Source organism: Trachypithecus francoisi, unplaced genomic scaffold, assembly GCF_009764315.1.
Source record: "Trachypithecus francoisi isolate TF-2019V2 unplaced genomic scaffold, Tfra_2.0 Lachesis_group20, whole genome shotgun sequence".
NCBI lineage: Eukaryota > Metazoa > Chordata > Mammalia > Primates > Cercopithecidae > Trachypithecus > Trachypithecus francoisi.
Genome location: NW_022681466.1, coordinates 46,129,586 through 46,157,105, shown reverse-complemented (window position 1 = coordinate 46,157,105; position 27,520 = coordinate 46,129,586). Strand labels below are relative to the sequence as shown.

General features: G+C 38.2%; 1 protein-coding gene across 2 annotated transcripts in view; it reads right to left on the bottom strand.

Moving 5' to 3' along the window:
- Nucleotides 1–27,520, bottom strand: part of SLFN12 (schlafen family member 12) — a 39,760-nt gene that overhangs the window by 7,726 nt on the left and 4,514 nt on the right. The window contains exons 2-4 of one of the 2 annotated variants that reach the window (XR_004430760.1): nucleotides 19,072–20,150; nucleotides 17,706–17,813; nucleotides 412–2,877 (exon numbers count right to left, since the gene is read on the bottom strand). Coding sequence is in view for 1 of the 2 variants with exons in the window: in XM_033184163.1 (XP_033040054.1) it covers nucleotides 2,282–2,877; nucleotides 17,706–17,813; nucleotides 19,072–20,110 (1,743 nt within the window). In the remaining variant the exon portion in view is untranslated. Of the gene's footprint in view, nucleotides 1–411; nucleotides 2,878–17,705; nucleotides 17,814–19,071; nucleotides 20,153–27,520 lie in introns of those variants that run through there. The other variant, XM_033184163.1, reaches the window with a different exon arrangement.

The window sequence follows — 27,520 nt, the reverse complement described above, 5'->3', positions numbered from 1 at the left end:
GCCCAGCTAACAGAGCAAGACATTGTCCCTAAAAATAACAATAGTAATAATTAATGGAGATTATTGCCTTCTCCTGGAGGTAGTTGTTTCCTATTAGTCAACTCCTTGACTCACTCACTCCCCAGTGCCCTCCCCTACCACTCCCTCAAGCTTCCCCCCGCCGACCTCTTGTCTTATGTCTCTGATCATGACCACCCCTTGCCCTTGGTTATACACATATATGCTATCTACACATACATTATTAATGTATCAGCCATACCCTTCAATGATATGACTGCCAGACCTGCCGCCTTGATGTATATATAATTCAGACTTTTAACCCACTTTACAACTCCCCCAAGGTTATACTAAAGACCCCCCAAAATTTCAGATCTACTTTCTTGACTAATGACATACAAATGAAAAACTTACTGATGGGCCAGCCTGCAAGAACTCCTCATATATCCACTTGTGTTCTTCCTTCTTACTCTCATAGTAAAACATTTTCTAGGCTGTTTAGGTCAGCTTATGCTTCACTCTCTAAATACATCTGCTATCACTACCCCAGGTTTCTTACAATGATGCCAAATAGGAACGGGGCCAACGGCTCTTACTGTGTTTTCTTAGATTCTGTATTTGTCTATTTGGCATCCAGGCACCTGGAGGCTTCATCAAGTTTACATTTTCCTTTGCTGATGTTTCAACTCATCCTACAAAACTATGTTCCATGTAGATCTGGCCTATCTTGAGGCTGCTGTTTCTGCATTCATCCTCCCATGGTCACATTTCTTGGCCAACAGAACCACAGAAACTGATCTGCCATGAGTTAACATTTAGTCCAAATCATTTTTCCACTTTGACTGTGCTTCAAATGGGGCTGGCCTGGTGATACTGAAGACAATCAATGCACCTATAAATTCCAGACAACATGTTTTTGTCATTTCCCCAATCTTTCCTCATTGCAATGTTCCACAGCTGCAGGTGCGCAAAGGCCTCTGAGTCCCAGTGGAGCTCCTTCAGTGCACAGTTCACACAATGGTGAACTGGGTTGGAGATGCCAGGAGGAGTTCTGGTGCACACAGTGTGTGATGATGATGGTCTTGCCTGTGCCCAGGTCACCCATACCAGCAGCTGGTACAGACTGACACACTGTGCTGGCCACAGTTCAGGGCTGGAGAGAGACTCCAGGAGTGCAAGTATGCTCTCGTTTTAAGTTCTTCATTTTGATTCTCTTCATTGGCTGGATTTCATTGCAGCATAGTTTTCAAGAAGGTAGAAGAGAACTATGTTCCCTATATCCTTTGATAAGAATGTCTGCCTGTTTCCTTTATAGTCAAACATCATCTCAGTTTGGCAAAATATGTGTTAGTAAAACTTTTCTCAGAATACTGAATGCATTGATCCACTTTCTCTGGTATTGGGCACAGTGGTGGAGAAGGCAGAGGCCCTGATGGGTAATTTAGTCTCTATTCTCTGTTCCAAGATGCCACTGAATGTCTCTGTTCCAAGATCCCACTGAACATCTTAGGCATGAATTCAGATCACCCAGCCAAGGGTGTATCCCACTCCACTGAGCTTCATCTCAGTTCCTTAGCTCATCTTAGATGAGGGGGAAATGCCAAACCCTGGTGCTCCTTCCTCTTGTTGATGTAAACTCTCATTGTCTAAAAGAGTTTCTACTTACACTTTGGCTGCTTTCCTTCAAATCTTAGTTAGAGAGGATTTTCCACATTTTGTCAACTCACCTTTTTTATTCAGAACTGCTAGAAAAATCAAGTAACCATTCTTGTGAGTTCTTTAAAGGTGCTAGCCGACCAATTAGAAAATCTGCAACCCTTCCAAGAAAATAGTGTGAAAGTAGCTCAAGAAGATCCAGAGAATTCCTGGAGTTTTTGTTTTGAGGAAATGAGTTTTGCCTTCTTATTCATTCCCACTGTGGAAATTCTGAGTTTCATCAAGGATAATCTTTTGTAAGTTATCATTGTTTTCTAGACATATGCTGGGAGATTTTCACTGTCGTCATTAAGAATAAAAGTGTTGCAATTTTTCCCAGTTCAAGCATGGAAGAAAATTTATTCAGGAGCTACAGACAGAGTAATACTGTGCACAGACTAGTTGACAAATTAATTTTCCTAATATCCCTCAAACAATATCTGAGAAGTGAAGATAGGCTAAACCCAATTTTCCAACGTCACATCAAGTTGCTTAACTTGCAAAGTTTTCAAAGACATAGTTTCACAGAATTAGAGAATGTTATCAAATATATAATGAAAATTATCTCAGTAGCCCAGTCCATCTTCCATCAGGTGAGCATTCGACAATATTTAAACATCTTTTTATCATTCTTCTGAAAGCAATCTATACTGATTATCTGGGAGACACTGGCAAAGGCAAACTGGTCTCTCACAGACTCAAGTCTCTTTAAGGCTTTAAAAAGGGCTTTCAGCAAGTCTTTCCTTGTTTGAGTGTTTGTAAAATAGTAGGATTCAGGGTAAATTACTTGCAACCTTAAATCATACTGGCAGCTTGTCTTGCCTTCAGGGCTCAAGTAGAAGATCTTTGTCATGACACACACTTTTTTTGTGTAACCACCAATTTGTCCCAGCTTCTGCTTTAAGGTTAGGGCAGTTTGTGTAGAATAGCCTTTAAACTCCTCATCCTGTACCATGTGGAAAGTATATAGGACTGGAGGATTGTCCTGAGAAATCAGAAGAGCATCACAGAGGACTTTGTTGTTCTCTTGCAAGCCCAGATCCAAAGACCAGCTTCTAGAGAAAATTAGTGAGCCCTTAGTGACAGAGCCCATTTCTTCATATATTAATTGCTGAAGTCCTTCATGTTGTAAGAACAGTTTTCTGCAAAGGTTTTCTGGAGTGTATGTTATCCTTCCTGATAGCCCTAAATAAGGAAATAATGATAATAAATTATAAAACAGTAGGAACTTCCCGTTTAAGCCATGGCAAAGTAGCTTGTAAAAGACCACCAAAAACACTGTAAACGTTGTATAAAATATATCAAACAATAATTTAAAGAACTAGAAAGCACAAATAAAAGCAGGATTTGAAGTGCCACAGTCATGAATAGATGTGAAACACAGGAAGTAGCTTCACATTCACTCCTGCTTTTTCCCTAAGTAGATTTTCCATATCATGGCATGGGTAAATAAAGTCCAAGGAGAAATAATCAGTCTTATTATTTCTGAGGAAAAGAAGTAAGAAGAGCTGGAATATGAGAAGTAAAATCTCAGAGAAAATGAAACTGCAGAGAAGCCAAAGTCTACGCACTAATTTCCCTGAACTCATTGGCTAATACAGGTAAGATGCTGGAAACACAGAAGAAAATATCAGCTGGGAGACTAAAGAGCTGAATGTAAGTTTCTTCAGTCTCATGGTGCTCAGGAAACACAAACAAAAATTCCAGTCCCAAAAGAGTGGTGGGATCTTGGTAAACACCAGAGACATTACGGCACTAGAAAAGCCATGATCTGGTAGTAAGGACAAAATTAAAAACTATTATACCTAGAAAAGCATTTAAAAAAATCTTCAAAGGAATAAAAGCAATAGGTGGTACTCTATCGACCTGCCAGAAGTAAATATAGCCGTTTTTGGAGAAGTGTAATATCTATCAAAGTCTCTACAATTTGTAATCCATGATACAATGAAAAATTGAGAGACAATAAAAATCAGAATGAATTACTAGAAAACAGGAGAAAAACCAGATCAGAGAAAAAGACTGACAAGTGCTTCAGATATTGTTGTTATCAAAAAGAGACTTTAAAATAACTGTAATAGATTTAAAAACAAAAAAAATAATAAAAAGATGAAAAGATGAAGATGTCCTTATTCTCTTACAGGCTTAGAAAAACTAAAATTGATGGATAAAAATTGTGTGGACATTCCTTAACTGAAAAACACAGTATGTGGTATTAAGAACTTGTTTGATAATGTTTAACAGCAGACAGAGCATAGCAGAAAACAAAACTAATCAATAGAAAGACAGGATGGTAGCAAAAGTCCGAACTCAAATTCAATGAAAAAAAAAAGGTAAAAACAGAAGATAAGGGACATGTCAGAAACTGTCAAAATTCTAGTAAATTTATAATATGAGTCCCACAAAGAGAAAGGAGAGAAAACTAAGCTAAGCAATATTTGAAGAGATAAACAATTATAGTTTTTTCAAAGTTGATTAAAGATATTGCTCACAAATACAAGAATATACCAATCTTTCTCAAACTCTTCCAAAAAATTGAAGAGGAGGAACTACTTCCAAACTCATTTTATGAGGTTAACATTACCCTGATCATGAAGTCAGGCAAGGACACCACATAAAAAAGAAAATTACAGGCCAATATCACTGATGAAACTAGATGCAAAAATTCTCAACAAAATACTAGCAAACCAAACACAACAGCACATTAAAAGGATCATTCAGGATCCCGGAGCAAGATGGCTGAATAGGAGCAGCTCCAGCCTCCAGCCCCCAGTGTGAGCAACACAGAAGTCAGGTGATTTCTGCATTTTCAACTGAGGTACCAGGTTCATCTCACTGGGGAGTGCCGGACAATCAGTAGTGGTCAGCTGGTGCAGCCCGACCAGCGAGAGCTGAAGTAGGGCGAGCCATCGCCTCACCTGGGAAGTGCAAGGGGGAAGGGAATCCCTTTTTCTAGCCAAGGGAAACTGAGACACACAACACCTGGAAAATCAGGTAACTCCCACCCTAATACTGCGCTTTACCAAGGGTCTTAGCAAAGGGCACACCAGGAGATTATATCCGACACCTGGATTGGCAGGTCCCACGCCCACAGAGCCTCCCTTGTTGCTAGCACAGCAGCCTGAGATCTAACTGCAAGGCAGCAGCAAGGCTGGGGGAGGGACGCCTGCCATTGCTGAGGCTTAAGTAGGTAAACAAAGCCGCCAGGAAGCTCAAACTGGGTGGAGCCCACTGCAGCTCAAGGGAGCCTGCCTGTCTCTGTAGACTCCATCTCTGGGGACAGGGCATAGTTAAACAAACAGCAGCAGAAACCTCGGCAGAGGTAAATGACCCTGTCTGACAGCTTTGAGGAGAGCAGTGGATCTTCCAGCATGGAGGTTGAGATCTGAGAACTGACAGACTGCCTGCTCAAGTGGGTCCCTGACCCCTGAGTAGCCTAACTGGGAGACATCTCCCACTAGGTGCAGACAGACACCTCACACCTCACATGGCAGGGTACACCCCTGAGACGAAGCTTCCAGAGCAAGAATCAGAGAGCAACACTCGCTGTTCAGCAATATTCTATCTTCTGCAGCCTCCGCTGCTGATAACCAAACAGAGTCTGGAGTTGACCTCAAGCAATCTCCATCAGACCTACAGCTGAGGGTCCTGACTGTTAGAAGAAAAACTAACAAACAGAAAGGACACCCACACCAAAACCCCATCAGTTCGTCACTGTCATCAAAGACCAAAAGTAGGTAAAACCACAAAGATGGGAAAAAAGCAGTGCAGAAGAGCTGGAAATTCAAAAAATCAGAGCGCATCTCCCCCTCCAAAGGAATGCAGCTCATCGCCAGCAATGGATCAAAGCTGGACAGAGAATGACTTTGACGAGTTGAGAGAAGAAGGCTTCAGTCGATCAAACTTCTCAGAGTTAAAGGAGGAACTACGTAACCAGTGCAAAGAAACTAAAAATCTTGAAAAAAGAATGGAAGAATGAATAATTACAATAGTCAATGCAGAGAAGGCCATAAACGAACTGACAGAGATAAAAAACCGTGACACGAGAAATACGTGACAAATGCACAAGCTTCAGTAACCGACTTGATCAACTGGAAGAAAGAGTATCAATGATTGAAGATCAAATGAACGAAATGAAGTGAGAAGAGAAGTCTAGAGAAAAAACAGGAAAAAGAAAAGAACAAAGCATCCAAGAAATATGGGATTATGGGAAAAGACCAAATCTACATCTGATTGGGGTGCCTGAAAGTGAGGGGGAAATGGAACCAAGTTGCAAAACACTTTTCAGGATATCATCCAGGAGAACTTCCCCAACCTAGTAAGGCAGGCCAACATTCAAATTCAGGAAATACAGAGAACGCCACAAAGATACTCCTCCAGAAGAGCAACTCCAAGACACATAATTGCCAGGTTCACTAAAGTTAAAATGAAGGAAAAAATGTTAAGGGCAGCCAGAGAGAAAGGTCGGGTTACCCACAAAGGGAAGCCCATCAGACTAATAGCAGATCTCTCAGCAGAAACTCTCCAAGCCAGAAGAGAGTGGGGGCCAATACTCAACATTCTTAAAGAAAAGAATTTTCAATCCAGAATTTCATATCCAGCCAAACTAAGTTTCATAAGTGAAGGAGAAATAAAATCCTTACAGACAAGCAACTGCTTAGAGATTTTGTCACCACCAGGCCTGCCCTACCAGAGACCCTGAAGGAAGCACTAAACATGGAAAGGAACAACCGGTACCAGCCATTGCAAAAACATGCCAAAATGTAAAGACCATCGAGGCTAGGAAAAAACTGCATCAACTAACGAGGAAAGTAACCAGCTAATATCACAATGACAGGATCAAGTTCACACATAACAATATTGACCTTAAATGTAAATGGACTAAATGGTCCAATTAAAAGACACAGACTGGCAAACTGGATAAAGAGTCAAGACCCATCAGTGTGCTGTATTCAGGAGACCCATCTCACATGCAGAGACACACATAGGCTCAAAATAAAGGGATGGAGGAAGATCTACCAAGCAAATGGAAAACAAAAAAAAGCAGGGGTTGCAATCCTAGTCTCTGATAAAACAGACTTTAAACCATCAAAGATCCAAAGAGAGAAAGAAGGTCATTACATAATGGTAAAGGGATCAATTCAAAAGGAAGAGCTAATTATCCTAAATATATATGCAGCCAATACAGGAGCATCCAGATTCATAAAGCAAGTCCTTAGAGACTTACAAAGAGACTTAGACTGCCACACAATAATAATGGGAGACTTCAACATCCCACTGTCAACATTAGACAGATCAATGAGACAGAAAGTTAACAAGGATATCCAGGAATTGAACTCAACTCTGCACCAAGCGGACCTAATAGACATACAGAACTCTCCACCCCAAATCAACAGAATATACATTCTTCTCAGCACCACATCACACTTATTCCAAAATTGACCACATGGTTGGAAGTAAAGCACTCCTCAGCAAATGTAAAAGACCAGAAATTATAACAAACTGTCTCTCAGACCACAGTACAATCAAACTAGAACTCAGGACTAAGAAACTCAATCAAAACCGCTCAACTACATGGAAACTGAATAACCTGCTCCTGAATGACTAGTGGGTACATAACGAAATGAAGGCAGAAATAAAGATGTTCTTTGAAACCAATGAGAACAAAGACACAACATACCAGAATCTCTGGGACACATTTAAAGCAGTGTGTAGAGGGAAATTTATAGCACTAAATGCCCATGAGAGAAAGCTGGAAAGATCTAAAATTGACACCCTAACATCACAATTAAAAGAACTAGAGAAGCAAGAGCAAACACATTCAAAAGCTAGCAGAAGGCAAGAAATAACTAAGATCAGAGCAGAACTGAAGGAGATAGAGACACAAAAAACCCTCCAAAAAATCAATGAATCCAGGAGTTGGTATTTTGAAAAGATCAACAAAATCGATACACCGCTAGCAAGACTAATAAAGAAGAAAAGAGAGAAGAATCAAATAGATGCAATAAAAAATGATAAAGGGGATATCACCACTGACCCCACAGAAATACAAACTACCATCAGAGAAAACTGTAAACACCTCTATGCAAATAAACTAGAAAACCTAGAAGAAATGGATAATTTCCTGAACACTTACACTCTCCCAAGACTAAACCAGGAAGAAATTGAATCTCTGAATAGACCAATAGCAGGCTCTGAAATTGAGGCAATAATTAATAGCCTACCAACCAAAAAAAGTCCAGGACCAGACGGATTCACAGCCGAATTCTACCAGAGGTACAAGGAGGAGCTGGTACCATTCCTTCTGAAACTATTCCAATCAATAGAAAAAGAGGGAATCCTCCCTAACTCATTTTGAGGCCAACATCATCCTGATACCAAAACCTGGCAGGGACACACACAAAAAAGAGAATTTTAGACCAATATCCCTGAAGAACATTGATGCAAAAATCCTCAATAAAATACTGGCAAACTGAATCCAGCAGCACATCAAAAAGCTTATCCACCATGATCAAGTGGGCTTCATCCCTGGGATGCAAGGCTGGTTCAACATATGCAAATCAATAAACGTAATCCAGCCTATAAACAGAACCAAAACCAAAAACCACATGATTATCTCAATAGATGCAGAAAAGGCCTTTGACAAAATTCGACAGCCCTTAGGCTAAAAACTCTCAATAAATTCGGTATTGATGGAACGTATCTCAAAATAAGAGCTATTTATGACAAACCCACAGCCAATATCATACTGAAAGGGCAAAAACTGGAAGCATTCCCTTTGAAAACTGGCACAAGACAGGGATGCCCTCTCTCACCACTCCTATTCAACATAGTGTTGAATGTTCTGGCCAGGGCAATCAGGCAAGAGAAAGAAATCAAGGGTATTCACTTAGGAAAAGAAGAAGTCAAATTGTCCCTGTTCGCAGATGACATGATTGTATATTTAGAAAACCCCATCATCTCAGCCCAAAATCTCCTTAAGCTGATAAGCAACTTCAGCAAAGTCTCAGGATACAAAATTAATGTGCAAAAATCACAAGCATTCTTATACACCAGTAACAGACAAACAGAGAGCGAAATCATGAATGAACTTCCATTCACAATTGCTTCAGAGAGAATAAAATACCTAGGAATCCAACTTACAATGGATGTAAAGGACCTCTTCAAGAACTACAAACCACTGTTCAGTGAAATAAAAGAGGACACAAACAAATGGAAGAACATACCATGCTCATGGATAGGAAGAATCAATATCGTGAAAATGGCCATACTGCCCAAGGTAATTTATAGATTCAATGCCATCCCCATTAAGCTACCAATGACTTTCTTCACAGAATTGGAAAAAAACTGCTTTAAAGTTCATATGGAACCCAAAAAGAGCCCGCATTGCCAAGAAAATCCTAAGTCAAAAGGACAAAGCTGGAGGCGTCACGCTACCTGACTTCAAACTATACTACAAGGCTACAGTAACCAAAACAGCATGGTACTGGTACCAAAACAGAGATATAGACCAATGGAACAGAACAGAGCCCTCAGAAATAATACCACACATCTACAACCATCTGATCTTTGACAAACCTGACAAAAACAAGAAATGGGGAAAGGATTCCCTATTTAATAAATGGTGCTAGGAAAATTGGCTAGCCATAAGCAGAAAGCTGAAACTGGATACTTTCCTTACTCCTTATATGAAAATTAATTCAAGATGGATTAGAGACTTAAATGTTAGACCTAATACCATTAAAAACCTTAGAAGAAAACCTAGGTAATACCATTCAGGACATAGGCATGGGCAAGGACTTCATGTCTAAAACACCAAAAGCAATGGCAACAAAAGCCAAAATTGACAAATGGGATCTAATTAAACTAAAGAGCTTCTGCACAGCAAAAGAAACTACCATCAGAGTGAACAGGCAACCTACAGAATGGGAGAAAATTTTTGCAATCTACTCAGCTGGCAAAGAGCTAATATCCAGAATCTACAAAGAACCCAAACAAATTTACAAGAAAAAAACAAACAACCCCATCAAAAAGTGGGGAAAGGATATGAACAGACATTTCTCAAAAGAAGACATTCATACAGGCAACAGACACATGAAAAAATGCTCATCATCACTGGCCATCAGAGAAACACAAATCAAAACCACAATGAGATACCATCTCACACCAGTTAGAATGGCAATCATTAAAAAGTCAGGAAACAACAGGTGCTGGAGAGGATATGGAGCAATAGGAACACTTTTACGCTGTTGGTGGGACTGTAAACTAGTTCAGTCATTGTGGACAACAGTAAGGCGATTCCTCAAGGATCTAGAACTAGAAATACCAAATGACCCAGCCATTGCATTAATGGGTATATACCCAAAGGATTATAAATCATGCTGCTATAAAGACACATGCACACGCATGTTTATTGCGGCACTATTCACAATAGCAAAGACTTGGAATCAACCCAAATGTCCATCAGTGACAGACTGGATTAAGAAAATGTGGCACATATACACCATGGAATACTATGCAGCCATAAAAAAGGATGAGTTCGTGTCCTTTGTAGGGACATGGGTGCAGCTGGAAACCATCATTCTCAGCAAGCTTTGGCAAGAACAGAAAACCAAGCACCGCATGTTCTCACTCATAGGTGGGAATTGAACAATGAGATCATTTGGACATGGGAAGGGGAACATCACACACCGGTGCCTATTATGGGGAGAGGGGAGGCTGGAGGGATGGCATTGGGAGTTATAACTGATATAAATGACGAGTTGATGGGTGCCGACGAGTTGATGGGTGCAGCACGCCAACATGGCACATGTATACATACATATGTTACGTTGTGCACGTGTACCCTAGAACTTAAAGTATAATAAAAAAAATAAATAAATAAAGGATTATTCAGCTGGGTGCAGTGGCTCACACATGTAATCCCAGTACTTTGGGAGGCTGACGCGGGTGGATCACCTGAGGTCAGGGGTTCAAGACCAGCCTGGCCAACATGGTGAAACCCCGTCTCTACTAAAAATACATAAAATTAGGCAGAGATGGTGGCAGGTGCCTGTAATCCCAGCTACTCAGGAGGCTGAAGTAAGAGAATCGCTTGAACCCAGGGGGTGGAGGTTGCAGGGTACCAAGATAGTGTCATTGCACTGCAACCTGGGTAACAAGAGCAAAACCATGTCTCAAAAAAAAAAAGAAAAAGAAAAGGAAAGCATCATTCACCATAATAAGTGGGATTTATCCTTGGGATGCAAGCACGGTATAACATGTGAAAATCAATAAATGTGATATACCACATTAATAAAATGAAGGGCAAAAACTGTATGTTCATATTAATGGATACAGAAAAAGCATTTGACAAAATTCAGCATTCTGTAATTTTAAAAAACCTCTCAACCAATTAGATGTAGAAGGAATGCACCTCAACAGCAAAGACCATATATAAAAAACCTACAGCTAACTTCATACCCAATGGTGAAATGTTGAAAGCTTTTCATCTAAGATCAGGAACAAAACAAGGATGCCCATTTCACCACTTCTATTCGATATGGAAGTCCTAGCCAGGGCAATTAGGGAAGAAAAAGAAATAAAAAGGATCCAAATTGGAAAATAAGAAATTAAATTGTCACAGTTTGTCCACAATGTGAACTTATATATAGAAAACCTTAAAGATGCCACCAAAAAAATAATCAGAACAAATAAAAGAATTCAGTAAATTTTCAGAATACAAAAATCAGTAGCATTTCCATACACTAACAAAAATTTATCCTAAAAATAAATCAAGAACATACTCCCATTTATAATAGCTACAAAAAATACTTGATAATAAATGTTATCAAGGAGATGAAAGATCTCTATGCTGATATCTATAAAATGCTGATGAAGGAAATTGGAAAAGACACAAATAGATGGAAAGATAGCTTGTGTTCATGGATTGAAAAAATCATATTGTTAAAATGCCCAAACTACCCCAAAGTGAGCTACAGATTCAGTGAAAACCCTATCAAAATTCCCATGTCATTTTGTTCAGAAAAATGATTGTATACCTAGAAAATCCTAAAGACTCATCCAAAAAGCTCCTAGATCTGATAAATGAATTAAGTTTCAGGATACAAAACCAACGTACACAAATTAGCACTGCTATACAGCAACAGTGATCAAGCTGAGAATCAAATCAAAAACTCAATCCCTACTACAACAGCTGCAACATAAAATAAAATACTTAGCAATATACCTAGCCAAGGAGGTGAAAGATCTCTAAAAGGAAAACTACAAAACAGTGCTAAAAGAAATCACAGATGAAACAAACAAATGGAAACACATCCCATGCTCATGGATAGGTAGAATCAATATTGTGAAAATGACCATACTGACAAAAGCATTCTACATCAATGCAATTCCCATCAAAATACCATAATCATTCTTCACAGAACTAGAAAAAACAATCCTAAAATTTATATGGCACCAAAAAAGAGTGCACATAGCAAAAGCAAGACTAAGCAAAAAGAACAAATCTGGAGGCATCACATTACCTGATTTCAAACTATACACAAAGTTATAGTTACCATAACAGCATAGTTCTGATATAAAAATAGACATGTAGACCAATGGAATAGAATAGAGAACTCTGAAAGAAAGCCTAATGCTTACAGTTCAATTGGATCTTCAACAAAGCAAGCAAAAACAAAGTGGGGAAAAGACACCCCATGCAAAAAATGGTGCTGGGATAATTGGCAAGCCACATGTAGAAGAACGAAACCAGATCCTCATCTCTCACCTTACACAAAAACCAACTCAACATGAAACAAATACTTAAATCTAAGACCTGGAACCATAAAAATTCTAGAAGATAACAGAAAAACAATTATAGACATTGACTTAGGCAAAGAGTTCATAACCGAGAACCCAAAAGCAAATATAAGAAAAACAAAAATAAATAGATGAGACATAATTAAACTAAAAGTCTTCTGCACAGCAAAAGAAATAGCAGAGTAAAAAGACAATCCACAGAATGGGAGAAAATATTTACAACCTATGAATCTGACAAATGACTGATATCCAGAATCTATGAGGAACTCAAACAAATCAGCAAGAAAAAGACAAAGAATCCCATCAAAAAGTGGGCAAAGGATATGAATAGACAGTTCTCAAAAGAAGATATACAAATGGCCAATGAACATGAAAATATGCTCAACATCACTAATGATCAGGGAAATGTTTAAATTAAGACCACAATGAGACCATCTTACACCTACAAGAATGGCCATAATTAAAAGTCAAAAAATAATAGACGTTGGCCTGTGTGCACTCAAAAGGGAATTCTTTTATACTGCTAGTGTGAATGTAAGCTATTACAACCACTATGGAAAAAAGTATGGAGCTTCATTAAGGAATTAAAAGCAGAACTACCATTTGCTCCAGCAGTCCCACTGCTGGGTATCTACCCAGAGGAAGATAAGTCATTATATGAAAAAGATCTTTACACACACATTTATAGCAGCACATTTTGGAATTTGCAATTCCAAAAATGTGGAACCGGCCTAAATATCCATCAACCATCAAGTGGATAAAGAAAATATGGTATATATACACCATGGAATACTATCAGTCATATAAAGGAATGAAATAATGGCATTCGCAGCAACCTGAATGGGATTGGAGACCATTATTCTAAGTGAAGTAACTCAGGAATGGAAAACCAAATATTGCATATTCTTACTTATAAGTGGGAGCTAGGCCGTGAGGACAGAAAGACTAAGAATGATACAACAGACTTTGAGGACTCAAGGGGAAGAGTGGGAGGGGAATGAGGGACAAAAGACTACACACTGGGTACAGTGTACATTGCTCGGGTGATAGCTGCACCAAAATCTCAGAAGTCACCACTAAAGAACTTATTCATGTAACCATAAACCACCTATTCCCCAAAAACTAGTGAAATAAATATTTTAAAAATTAACATATAAGATACCTAGGAAAAGCACTCACTACACAAAATAAATAAATTTTTGAAAGCAATCTGCTTTGTTCTCACAAGAAAATAAAAATAGCCTGAAATAAGTATTTGAATATAAGTCAGACTAATATTGAGATGCCAGCTATTGAATTTAGGATTCCTTAAAAATATCTTACCAAAATTAACACCAAAGGAAACAGAAAGAGTAGGCAATCCTTTCATTAAAAAAACCAGAAATATGTCAGGCACAGTGGCTCAAGCCTGTAATCCTAGTGCCTTGATAGGCTGAGGCAGGTGGATCACTTGAGCCCAAGAACTTGAAGCTACAGTGAGCCATGATCACACCACTACACTTCAGCCTGGGTGACAGAGCCAGTTCCTGATTCAAAAAAGAACTAGGAGTCTTCCCACAAAGGGAAGACTTTTGTACAGGCAAATTCCAACACAGTATCAAGCATATCATTCTAATCTCATATAAATTTTTTCAAAGGATTGAAAAAGAGGAAATAATCCCCAACTCATTCTGAGTTCAGCACAATTTTAATACAAATACTAGACAAAGAGAGAAAACTACCCTTAGACCTTGTCACTCATGGATTTAGATGCAGAAATTCTAAATTAAGAATTAGCAGCTAAATAAAAATGCATAAAAAAGATAATACTGCAAGACCCAACGGAGTTGGTTCCCGGAATGCAAAAATGGCTTAATAGAAAATATTAAACATCATTTGCCAATCAACATATTAAAGGGAAAAACATATAATCATGTCAACAGAAGTAGAAAATGCGTTTGATAAAATTCAGTATTCATCCATGTAAAAAAAGAAAAAACATTTAGTAAACTAGAAATATCATTAAACTTCCTTAGGCTGATAATAGTATATTCAAAGTACTTAAGGCAAACCTCAATTTATTTTTATTTTTTATTATACTTTAAGTTCTGGGGTACATGTGCACAATGTACAGGTTTGTTACATAGGTACACATGGCCATGTTGGGCAAACCTCACTTTAAATGGGAAAGCCACAGACATACTCTCTTTAAAATCTGAACTAAGACTATTTGCATTAATAATTGTCTAAAAGTCTTCATCAGTTCATTAGGACAAGAAAAAATGACATTAAAGGCATAAAGTTTGGAAAGGAAAAGACAAAACATTTTATGATTTGCATATTTGTTTATACAAAATGTAAATAATCTGTGGACAAATTATTTAAAATAATAAGGAAACCTAACAATGTGGCCTTATATAAACTCATTATGTAAAAATCAACTGCATTTCTACACATCAGCAATAAACAAGAAAATATAACTTTTAAAGAAAAATATCTTTACAACAAAAATTAAGGAACCTAGACATGAGTGTAATAAAAGATGTACAAAATGTGTACACAGAAATTTATGAAACTATAAAGGCAATAAAGAAGATATAAATAAGTAAAAAGATTTCCTATGCTCAAGGATACAACTTACTGATATAAATTGCCATTTCTTCCCAAATCTATCTAGAGATGCACTGTAACTGCAAATCAAAATCCCAAAAGAAGTTTTTTGGCACTTGAGATTCTAAAATGTGTATAGAAGATTAAAAGACTAAAAATTGCCAAGACACTCTCAAAGAAAACCTAAAGGGCTTACCCTACCAGATATCAATACTTAGTATAACATTACAATGGCATGGACAGATGACTTGATCAAGGAAACATAATAAAGATTCTAGAAAGAGGGTTGTCTATAGATATACAGTTGATCCTTGAACAACATGGGTTTGAACTGCATGGGTCCACTTACACCGGGATCTTCTTCCACCTCTGCCACCCTGAGATAGCAAGACCAACCCTTTTCTTCCTCAGCCTACACAACGTGAAGACATTGAGTGTGAAGACCTTTAAATGATCCTCTTACACCTAATGAATAGAAAATATATTTCCTCTTCCTTATTACTTTCTTAATAACATTTTCTTTTCTCTAGCTTACTTTATAAGAATATAGTATATGATACGTACACAAAATATGTGTTAATTGACATTATTGGTAAGGCTTTGGGTCAAAAGTAGGCTATTAGTAGTTAACTTTTTGGAAAGTCAAAAGCTATACACAGACTTTCGACTGCATGCAGGTTTGTTCAAAGGTGAATTGTATTTAGTAATATGCTGAGGGTGGCATGGCAGATCATGGTGAAAGTGAGACTTTTCAGTATTGCAGCTGGGAAAGTGGTTATCCACATGGAATAAAATGAAATAGCATGCTACATTACTGTCTATTGAGATGAATTGTGTATTTACTTATTTATTTATTTATTTATTTATTTAGACAAGGTCTCAGATGAATTGTGTATTTATCTATTTATTTATTTATTATTTATTTATTTATTTATTTATTTAGACAGGGTCTCACACTGTTGACCAGGTTGGAGTGCAGTGGTGTGATCTCAGCCCACTACAACCTCCGCCTCCTGGATTCAAGTGATTCTTATGCCTCAGTCTCCTGAGTAGCTGGGTCTACAGGTGTACACCACTACCCCTGGCTAATTTTTGTATTTTAGTAGAGACACAGCTTCACCATGTTGGCCAGGCTGGTCTCTTGGCCTCAAATTATCCACCCACCTCTGGATTGTGTATTTACATATTACATGTTGAGTGCAAAACTTTAAAATTTTTAGGAGAAAATTAAAAGAAATATCTTTATAATCCTAGGATATCGAAGGATCTCTTAAGCAAGGCGCAAAGAGCAGTAAACCACAACATTTTAAATGATAGTTTTGCCTACATTAAAATTTAAAATGACTACTTATGAGAGTATACCTTAAGAAAAGAGAAAATGCAAGCCACCAGCTTGGAGAAGACATTGGTAATCGTTAATACCTATGACTAAAAGAGGATTTCATTCTAGAATCTCTAAATTACTCCTATAAATCAATAAGAAAAAGACAAAGCTTATTAGAAAAATGGGCAAAGATAAAATAGACACTGCACAAAGATGAAATATATATGGCCAGTAAGTATATGGAGAGATGCTCAACCTAATCAATAACAGGGAAACACACATTACAAAGAGATACCATTTTATACACATTTGATTGAGAAGAAGGAGGTTAAGAGAAGGAGAAGTGTAAATAAGAAAAATTTGACAATTGGAGAAGATGTGGCATTTCTAATATATTGCTGATGGCAGTAACATGACCTATCTACTTTCAAAACAATTTGGCATTATCTTATTACTCGAATATTCACACACCTCCTGAGCCAGCAATTCTACTCCTACTTAGGCACCCAAGAGAAAATCTTGCACATATGCGCTAGAAGACTAAGAATGTTCAAGGTAACAGTGTTCATGTAGCAGAAAGCAGGAAATAGCTCAATTGCCCATCATCAACACAACGACAAAAAAAAGATCAGTCAGAGATCCTGAGTACTGATGGCATTTCTTCAGTAACTGAACATAGCCACGCCTGAAGGTGGGCCTCAATCTAGACTGCTCAGTGACATTATATATATGCTTTCTTTTTTTGTTTGTTTAAACTAAACTGACTTGGGTTGCTCTTACTTTCAAGTAAACGAGTTTGTATTGCACCAAGAAAATTCTAACCCAAATATAAAGAAATAGAATTTGGGCCGGGCGCGGTGGCTCAAGCCTGTAATCCCAGCACTTTGGGAGGCCGAGACGGGCGGATCACGAGGTCAGGAGATCAAGACCATCCTGGCTAACACGGTGAAACCCCGTCTCTACTAAAAAATACAAAAAAAATTAGCCGGGCGAGGTGGCGGGCGCCTGTAGTCCCAGCTACTCCGGAGGCTGAGGCAGGAGAATGGCGTAAACCCGGGAGGCGGAGCTTGCAGTGAGCTGAGATCCGGCCACAGCACTCCAGCCCGGGCGACAGAGCGAGACTCTGTCTCAAAAAAAAAAAAAAAAAAATTTGACAGATTCAATGACTTAAAACAACAAAGAATTCCCATAAACACAAGAATGTGCTTTCAGAACAAATTTCAAGACTGAGCTGGTTTGAAGAGAAAGAGGTTTGAATACAGCCACACCAACAAATCCAAAGAAGCCAGAATGAAACTACCTGGACGGTGATGTCTCTGCCATTGCCCTTCCAAATGAGGCCAACTGTGGGGAGTAGGTGATGACATATTTATCTGAGAGATCAGCTCTTCATATGACCTGGAAAATTCTTAGAAAAAAAAAAATCACATTCTTAATTTGGCAGAAGGGAGACCCCAACTAACTAATGCATAGTATTATATATTAAAAGTCTATTTGTAACTGATTTTGTTTTCGAAAAAAACCAAAATATTAATGTTAGATATTGTGGTTAGATTCTTAGGTCAGATACAAATTGCAAAATTAACTTTTGATGCCACTGACACGCTCTATATTTCGAATAAAAATTAACAGTAAAAATGCATTAATAGTATTTAATACATTACCATATAATTGGGTTTATTTTTAAAGCAGTTAAAATGAGACGTGATGGCTAGTGAAGGAATGCGGACTTTTGTGCAGATTCTGAGGAAGAAGCTTACATTTTCAGACATTTTATAAGTTGCTAGTACTGGTACAATTTCATTTGAGGGTTTCTTTTTCCAAAACCAGATAAAAATACCAGCATTATTCCTTCCTTATTGGTACAAATTAGGGCTACCATTTGGCTCACAAATGTGAGAAGAAAAAGGAAGCGATTTTATAGGAAATAAATAGAAAGGGAACAAGAAACATGAAGGAGCAAGTAAGTAAAAGAGGCAAGTGAGTGTTCCTGAAAGAGAGCAATGGTTACTTACTGAAATAGAGCTCAGAAACAAAAAGGAAAAGGATTAAACGGGTTTTCCTTCAAAGCTAGTAAAGACGTGATAGGGAAGAAACTTCCGGGTTTAACTGGATCTTTGCACCAGGTAGGGCTACTAAAAGTAGATCATGTGCTTATTTTATGAAATATCTATCTTCTTCTAAGGGTGTAGAAGAAAACAAGAGGTAGGGAACCTTTTTTTTTTTTTTTTTTTTGAGACAGAGTCTCGCTCTGTTGCCCAGGCAGGAGTGCAGTGGCGCAATCTCGGTCCACTGCAACCTCTGCCACCTGGCTTCAAGCGATTTTCCTGCCTCAACTTCCTGAGTAGCTGGGACTACAGGCACGTGACATCACACCCGGCTAATTTTTTGTATTTTTAGTAGAGACGGGGTTTCACCATGTTAGCCAGGATGGTCTGTGTCTCCTGACCCGGTCATCCGCCCGCCTCGGCTTCCCAAAGTGCTGGGATTACAGGCGTGAGCCACTGCACCCGGCCGAGGCAGGGAACTATTGATTGTATCCACCAGAGATTAATCGATTAGGTGCTGAAATTTGAGGACTATTGATCTTGCCCCAAATCCCAAAGAGAAAACCTCCCTGCCACCCAAGCCAAATGCATTCCTGTTGCGAATCCCCTGCTCTCAACTTGGTTCAGCCTCCGCCATGAACTGGATCCATTCCCTCCTGGTCAACTGCATCACACGGTTATCTTTCACATGCCAGGAATCAGGCTCTTTAGCAAACACTGCACAGCAGAAGCGCTCCACTCTGAGTGCACAGACATATCCACAAAGACTTCCTTTATCATATACTTCAAGGAATTTGCATGAATAATTTATGTTCTTCTTCTCCATACAGAAGTGATGCACAGGCATCTTCTTAATGGCCTTTTCAATTTCTCTTTCTAACTTATCGAGGTCACTCATCTCTGCTTTAAAGCCAATTATTTCTTTATCTTCATTTAAACCAATGAACAAATATCCTCCATCAGTATTTGCAAATGCAGAAACATACTGAGGGAGAATCTCTTTAATTCGTTGTAACAACTTTTCTGTGGAGAAGTTTTTAATTTCAACATGTGTGGATTCAGTAAAGGTCAATTTTTCTTCCCGATCAAGTTTTGTTCTGTCAAAAAAGCCCCCAGCCAAGGCCTTCGTGTTACTTTCTTCTTGTATATCAACACGGGGCCTCCTTGCCAGCAATTCCGGTCTTAAGTACAATCTCCCTCTAGTCTTTTTCATGTCTTTGAGGAACTGCAGTGCAGCAGCAGCATTCATGACTTTTGCAGACGTTATATCTCTTTTGTACAAATTGGAGCTCAAGGTGGTAATCCGCAGACCAGAGGTGTTCAAGTTCCATGACTTCACAAAAATCAGAAAGTAATTACCATTCTGCATGAAGTCTAGGTACTCAGTAACAAATAACAGCATGTTACTAAAAGAATGCTCCAAATCTAGTCCTATTCCATCTTTTGTATAACTATAGTCTTCATTCTCAATTTCAGCCTTGATCACTCCCCCTCCAGAATTCAGCAGGGCACACACAGCTCGTGAGACACTTTCATTCTGCTTTTTTCTCAGTTTACTGTCCTTCATTTTCTTCCTGTTGTTCTCTCCCAGAGTGACTCTTCCCACATCTATAACCAATTCGGCATAATTCGTTTCCAAATCAATACTGACGTTCATTTTCCCAGCAGCTATGCAGTGTCCAAGCAGAAATTCTTTTCTGTAAAATAGACACAGCCATTAGAATAGGACCTGAACTAGAAAGATAGCAAATTTTATATTATGAGGCAAATGCAAAAAAAAAAAAATCCTGTGCAGTATATATTCCACTAGACTGGTAAGTGTATGGGTGTGAAGAAACTGAAAACTGACAAATTTTGAGCTAAGACTATAATAATTTGTACTCCTACTGAATTTTCAAATTTGTTACCATAGTTTTATATAATGTATTTTAATTATGTAATCTCTTTATCTGCCCTTTTTCTCCTTTCTAGTCCCTGATATTGTACAACCTGTTTTCTCTCTCCTTTTCTTAAACAACACCTGGAGTGAGTCTATGTTTTTATCTTCTCAGTGAACCAGGCTTTAGTTATACATATTATTTCTACTTTTCTTTTTATTTTAATAATTTCAGCTTTTACCTTAATTATCTCCACTTATGGTGATAAATCTTTTGGAAGATTTCCAGTTAAGGTCTAACGACATCCAGCAATACGTCCAAATTTTGGCCATTGATCTTAAGCCAAGTGGGCTGAGTCATTGTGCCTTTCTAAAATCTAATATTCGCATATTTTCAATAAGGAAAATTCTTATATACAAAACACCTGTGCTATGGTTTGAATGTTTGTGTTCCCCCAAAATTCATATGTTGAAATTCTAACTCCCAAGGTGATGAGGTTTTTGGGAGGTGATCAAGTTACGAGGGTGAAGCCCTCATGAATGAGATTAGTGCTCTCCTGAAAAGGACCCCAGAACACTAGCTCATCCCTTCCACTATGTGAGAACACAGCAAGAAAGGAGGCAGTCTGCGACAGGAAAAGGGCCCTAACCAGAACCCAGCAGTGCTGGCATCTTAATCTTGAACTTTTCAGCCTCTAGAACTGTGAGTCATAAATTTCTGTTACTTGTAAGCCACCCATTTGTGGTATTTTGTTATGGCAGCCTAAACAAATTAAGACAGTGTTTTAGTCTGTGTATCCCTAATTCATTAGCTCTGTTCCCTTAAAATCTATTGGGATCACTGCTTTGCTCTAAATGGAAAGTTTTAGGTTAAGAAGTATAACTTAAGTTCAACTTTTTTTAAGTGTAACTTAAGTGTAACTTTTAGGTTAAGAATTTTTTTGTTTTTTGTTTGTTTGTTTGTTTGTTTTGAGATGGAGTCTGGCTGTGCTGCCCAGGCTGGAGTGCAGTGGTGCGATCTCAGCTCACTGCAAGCTCTGCTTCCCAGGTTCACTCCATTCTCCTGCCTCAGCCTCCCAAGTAGCTGGGACTACGGGCGCCTGCCACCATGCCCAGCTAATTTTTTTGTATTTTTAGTAGAGACGGGGTTTCACTGTGTCAACCAGGATGGTCTTGATCTCCTGACCTCATGATCCGCCCGCCTCAGCCTCCCAAAGTGCTGGGATTACAGGCGTGAGCCACTGTGCCCAGCCAAAGTGTAACTTTTTATAACTTTTTTTAAAGTGTAACTTAAGTGCAACTTTTAAGTTAAGAAGTATAACTTAAGTTTAACTTTTTTTAAGTGTAACTTAAGTGTAACTTTTAAGTTAAGAAGTTTAACTTAAGAAGTGTAGGTTTTCCAAGTGGCATAGAGACAATTAAGAATAAAGTCCATCATAGGTCGTAATTACTATACTAGAAAAGGAACGTAAAAGGGATCAGAATATTCCTGTCCACTGCTAGACCAATATCATGCAGATACTCAGCTAAGGTTGTGGATACCACCTGTGTCCATATAAATTCCTGATCACATGTAAACAATGTTAACATTGGAGCCCCAAACTATTTGGACAGTTGGGGTTGAATCCTTTAGTTCTTTGTCTATGTTTTCTCTTAGCTCTTTGAAGATATTTAAGACAGTGTTTGCTTTTTATTTTATTAATTTATAAATAAAATCATATATATTGATCATTTACAATGTGTTTTTTTGAAACATGTATATACTGTGGAATGGCTATGTTGAGCTAACTACCATATGCACTACTTCACAGACTTATCATTTTTCTGGTGAACATTGCTACTGTTTTAGCAACTTTCAAGAATACAGGCCTAGCATGGTGGCTCATGCCTATAATCCAAGCACTTTGGGAGACTGAGGTGGGAGGATCGCTTGAAGCCAAGAGTTCAAGGCCAGCCTGGACAACAAAACAAGACCACATCTCCACAGAAAAGTAAAATAAAATAAATAAGAATTGGCTGGGCACAGCGGTTTGTGCCTATGGTCCCAGCTACTTAAAAGGCTGAGGTGGGAGGATCACTTGAATCCAGGAGTTCAAGGCTGCAGTAAGCTATGATCATGGCACTGCACTCTAGCTTGGGCAACAGAGAAAGACCCTGTCTCCAAATAAGTAAATAAATAATAAAGAATACAATATATTGTTAACTATAGTCATCATGTTGTACAATAGAGCTCTTGAACTTATTCCTCCTATCTAACTGACATTTTGTATCCTTTAACCAACATTTCCCCAAACCCCATCTTTCCCCAGTAACCACTATTCTGCTCTATATTTCTATGAGTTTAACTTTGATAGATTCTACAAATAAGTGAAATCATGCAGTATTTGTCTTTCTCTGCTTGGCTTATGTCACTTAACATAATGTCCTCCAGATTCATCCATGTTATCAAAAATGACAGGATTTCCTTCTTTTTCTTAAGACTAACCAGTATTTTATTATCTCTACGTACCACTTTTTCTTTATCCGTTCATCTGTTGGTGAACACTTAGGTTGCTTCCATATTTTGCCTATTGTGAATAATGCTGCAATAGACGTGAGAGTACAGATATCTCTTTGATAGATTGATTTCATTCCCTCTGGATATTTATCAGGAGTGAGGTTGCTGAATCGTATGGTGGTTATTTTCCTTCTTTTTCTTTCTTTCTTTTTTTTCTTCAGAAACCTCCATACTATTTTCCATAATGGCTATGCTAGTTTAAATTGCTACCAATAGTGTGCAAGGGTTCTCTTTTCTCTACATCTTCACCATCTCTTTTTATCTCTTGTCTTTTTTGTTATAGCCATTTTAACATGTGTGAAGTGATTTCTCATTGTGGTTTTAATTTGCATTTTCCTGATGATTAGTAATGTTGAGCATTATTTCATGTATCTGTTGTCCATTAGAATGTCTTCTCTTGAGAAATGTCATTCAGATCCTTTGCCCATTTTTTAATCTGTTTTTTTCTTACTATTGAGCTGTTTGAGTTTCTTATATATTTTGGATATTAACCTCTTATCAGATGTATGGTTTACAAATATTTTCTTTCATTCTGTAGCTTATTATTTTACCCTGTTGATTTTTTGCTTTGCTATGCAGAAGCTTTTTAGTGTGATGTAATCCCGTTTGTCTACATATGCTTTCATTGCCTGTGCACCATTGGGATGACATTCAAAACATCACTGCCCAGGCCAATGTCTTGGATCTTTTTCATATATTTTCTTCTAGTAGTTTTATAGTTTCAACTCTTACATCTAAGTCTTTAATCGATTTTGAGTTGATTTTTGTATTTGGTGTGAGATGAGGGTCTAATTTCATTTTCTGCATGTGGATATTAAGAACGTTGTTTTAAAATCTTTGTCTAATATGTGTGGTATCTGGCCTTCCTCAGAGACGTGTTCTGCCAATTTACTTTCTTCTTTTGGATAGATCATATTTTTCTGTTGTGTGTATGCTTTATGAATTTTTGTTGGAAACTGGGCATTTGAAAAACAGCGATCTCTCACAGTCTTTGCAGACAAATGCTATGGCAAGGCAAACCTTCAATGATTGGCTAAGTATACTCTGACCTTAGGGATCAGCTTGAGGAAAAAGTTTAAGGTCTTCTCAGGTCTTTTCTGAGCATTTGTCCTGCCTGGATTGAGTGGGGCTTTCTTGATTCCTCTACATACATGGCTGCTTTTGAATGTCTTAAATTTCCCAAAGAATCTCACCCCAGCTCCTCTTGTGAGCCTTAGATGGTTATTCTATGTCTCTAGCTATAATCTCTTGCCTAAGGCATCTGGGGGTCCATAGTCTCCTTGCAGCTTTCCTGAGCAGTGGCTGTCACTTCTCTTCACTTGAGATCTGAGTTAGGGGATACAGAAATGAATCCCTCAGGCAGTCCCCAGACAGGTTACAACATTGAAAATAAGTTTTACTATGGCCCATCAGTTCCAGGGAGGAAACTAGGAGCAGTGATGCTGCCTCCTCAAGACTAAGACCATGCCATGCAGGGCAAAAGTTTGGGCAAGGGTGAATAAAAACATCATGAAATTGCCTACGACTTTGAATGTTGCTTTTTCTTGCTTGGGCATTCACTTAGTTGCAACAGATCTTTGTTGTTAGTTCAGTCAGTTTTGGGTTGCTTTTGATGTTTCCATGGAGAAACAGAGTTGAAGCTTCCTAATCCACTATTTTTCTGGCATCGTTCCTGTCACCATTTCTTTATATTAAATGCAATTCGATAATATTTTTAAGATTTTGCACCCACGATGTCCCTTTCTCCTATTCTTGTTGACAGGTAATACAAATCAAGTAGCTTCATAAAATGAGTTGGGGATGTAAGCTGCATTGCTATTATTTCACATTTTACCCAGTATGAGGACCTTTTTGCAGTGAGAGAGTTGGTCACGGTCAGCCATACTGCCCAAAACTAAAATATACAATTTGAATCTTGCTTTTCCATGTGTCAATATAGTATATACAATCAGTTTTGCAAAATAATAATTAGCTATTCTTTAAAAACCTTATTAACTGCATAATTTCATACATGGTATTAATGTACCATTATTTAACTACTACCCTACAACTGAACATTGAAGTTGCTTTCAATCATTCAATATAATTGTACTAGAATCTTGACTCTGTTATTTCAATGCTTGGGTATGCTAATCACATAGTCTAATTTTCATTGAGTCTAAGAGTGCCCTGGCAAAGCACTTCAATTATATATACAGATATGGTTCAGATATATATAAAGATGGTTAAATCGAGTATGGGAGGCCAGAAGAGGCAGACAGAAAAGAAGCCAGATTTCAGGATATAAGAAATAGAACCCTATAAAATACCTAGGAATCCAGCTTACAAGGGATGTAAAGGACCTCTTCAAGGAGAACTACAAACCACTGCTCAGTGAAATAAAAGAGGACACAAACAAATGGAAGAACATACCATGCTCATGGATAGGAAGAATCAATATCGTGAAAATGGCCATACTGCCCAAGGTGATTTATAGATTCAATGCCATCCCCATCAAGCTACCAATGACTTTCTTCACAGAATTGGAAAAAACTACTTTAAAGTTCATATGGAACCAAAAAAGAGCCCGCATTGCCAAGACAATCCTAAGTCAAAAGGACAAAGCTGGAGGCGTCACGCTACCTGACTTCAAACTATACTACAAGGCTACAGTAACCAAAACAGCATGGTACTGGTACCACAACAGAGATATAGACCAATGGAACAGAACAGAGTCCTCAGAAATAATACCACACATCTACAGCCATCTGATCTTTGACAAACCTGAGAGAAACAAGAAATGGGGAAAGGATTCCCTATTGAATAAATGGTGCTGGGAAAATTGGCTAGCCATAAGTAGAAAGCTGAAACTGGATCCTTTCCTTACCCCTTATACGAAAATTAATTCAAGATGGATTAGAGACTTAAATGTTAGACCTAATACCATAAAAACCCTAGAAGAAAATCTAGGTAGTACCATTCAGGACATAGGCATGGGCAAGGACTTCATGTCTAAAACACCAAAAGCAACGGCAGCAAAAGCAAAAATTGACAAATGGGATCTAATTAAACTAAAGAGCTTTTGCACAGCTAAAGAAACTACCATCAGAGTGAACAGGCAACCTACAGAATGGGAAAAAATTTTTGCAACCTACTCATCTGACAAAGGGCTAATATCCAGAATCTACAAAGAACTCAAACAAATATACAAGAAAAAAACAAACAACCCCATCAAAAAGTGGGGAAAGGATATGAACAGACATTTCTCAAAAGAAGACATCCATACAGCCAACAGACACATGAAAAAATGCTCATCATCACTCGCCATCAGAGAAATGCAAATCAAAACCACAATGAGATACCATCTCACACCAGTTAGAATGGCAATCATTAAGAAGTCAGGAAACAACAGGTGCTGGAGAGGATGTGGAGAAATAGGAACACTTTTACACTGTTGGTGGGATTGTAAACTAGTTCAACCATTATGGAAAACAGTATGGCGATTCCTCAAGGATCTAGAACTAGATGTACCATATGACCCAGCCATCCCACTACTGGGTATATACCCAAAGGATTATAAATTACTCTACTACAAAGACACATGCACACGTATGTTTATTGCGGCACTATTCACAATAGCAAAGACTTGGAATCAACCCAAATGTCCATCTGTGACAGACTGGATTAAGAAAATGTGGCACATATACATCATGGAATACTATGCAGCCATCAAAAAGGATGAGTTTGCGTCCTTTGTAGGGACATGGATGCAGCTGGAAACCATCATTCTTAGCAAACTATCACAAGAAGAGAAAACCAAACACCGCATGTTCTCACTCATAGGTGGGAACTGAACAATGAGATCACTTGGACTCGGGAAGGGGAACATCACACACTGGGGCCTATCATGGGGAGGGGGGAGGAGGGAGGGATTGCATTGGGGAGTTATACATGATATAAACGTCATGCACATGTACCCTAGAACTTAAAGTATAATAAATAAAAAAATAAATAAAAAATAATACCAAAAAAAAAAAAAAAAAAGAAATAGAACTTGAAAGGGAAAAATTATGTAAGAGAAGAAAGAGTCTGAATCTGTGGAAATAAAGGTTCATGGTGAAACATAAGGTTATACTTGAACTTGTGCCTTAGGCACACAATTAAACTGAAATTATGTAAGTATATAGAGTGTATATATACACACAGAGAGAGACAGAAGTTCGTAAAAGTTAAATTACTGTATTAAGTGACAAAAAGTTTAAAGATTTTGATATATATTGTCAAATATTTTCCCAAATAATTGTATCAGATTTTTCTCTAGCAAATTTATCTTAGTGGTGATTACAGCACTTTGCCCTGTACCTTTTAGGGGGAAGAGGATGTGGTATAAAAGCTATTAGAAAGCAGCATCTTTCCCTCGGTATTTCCTGAAAACTCAGAGGGACCCAAGAGAGGGCTGCCTTCTAGGAGATATTGGACCTAGCATTCATTCAAATAGGCTCCCTCGGCCTGGGTCCGTAGAAGAAAGAATTTGAACATGACCCAGAGAGATTCCAAAAAAAGAGAATCTAAGGGAGGAGGACTTGACTCCTGGTAGTTGAACAACAGTGAAGCCAGGTAAGCACAATCATTGAAGTTTAAATGTAAAACTCAGT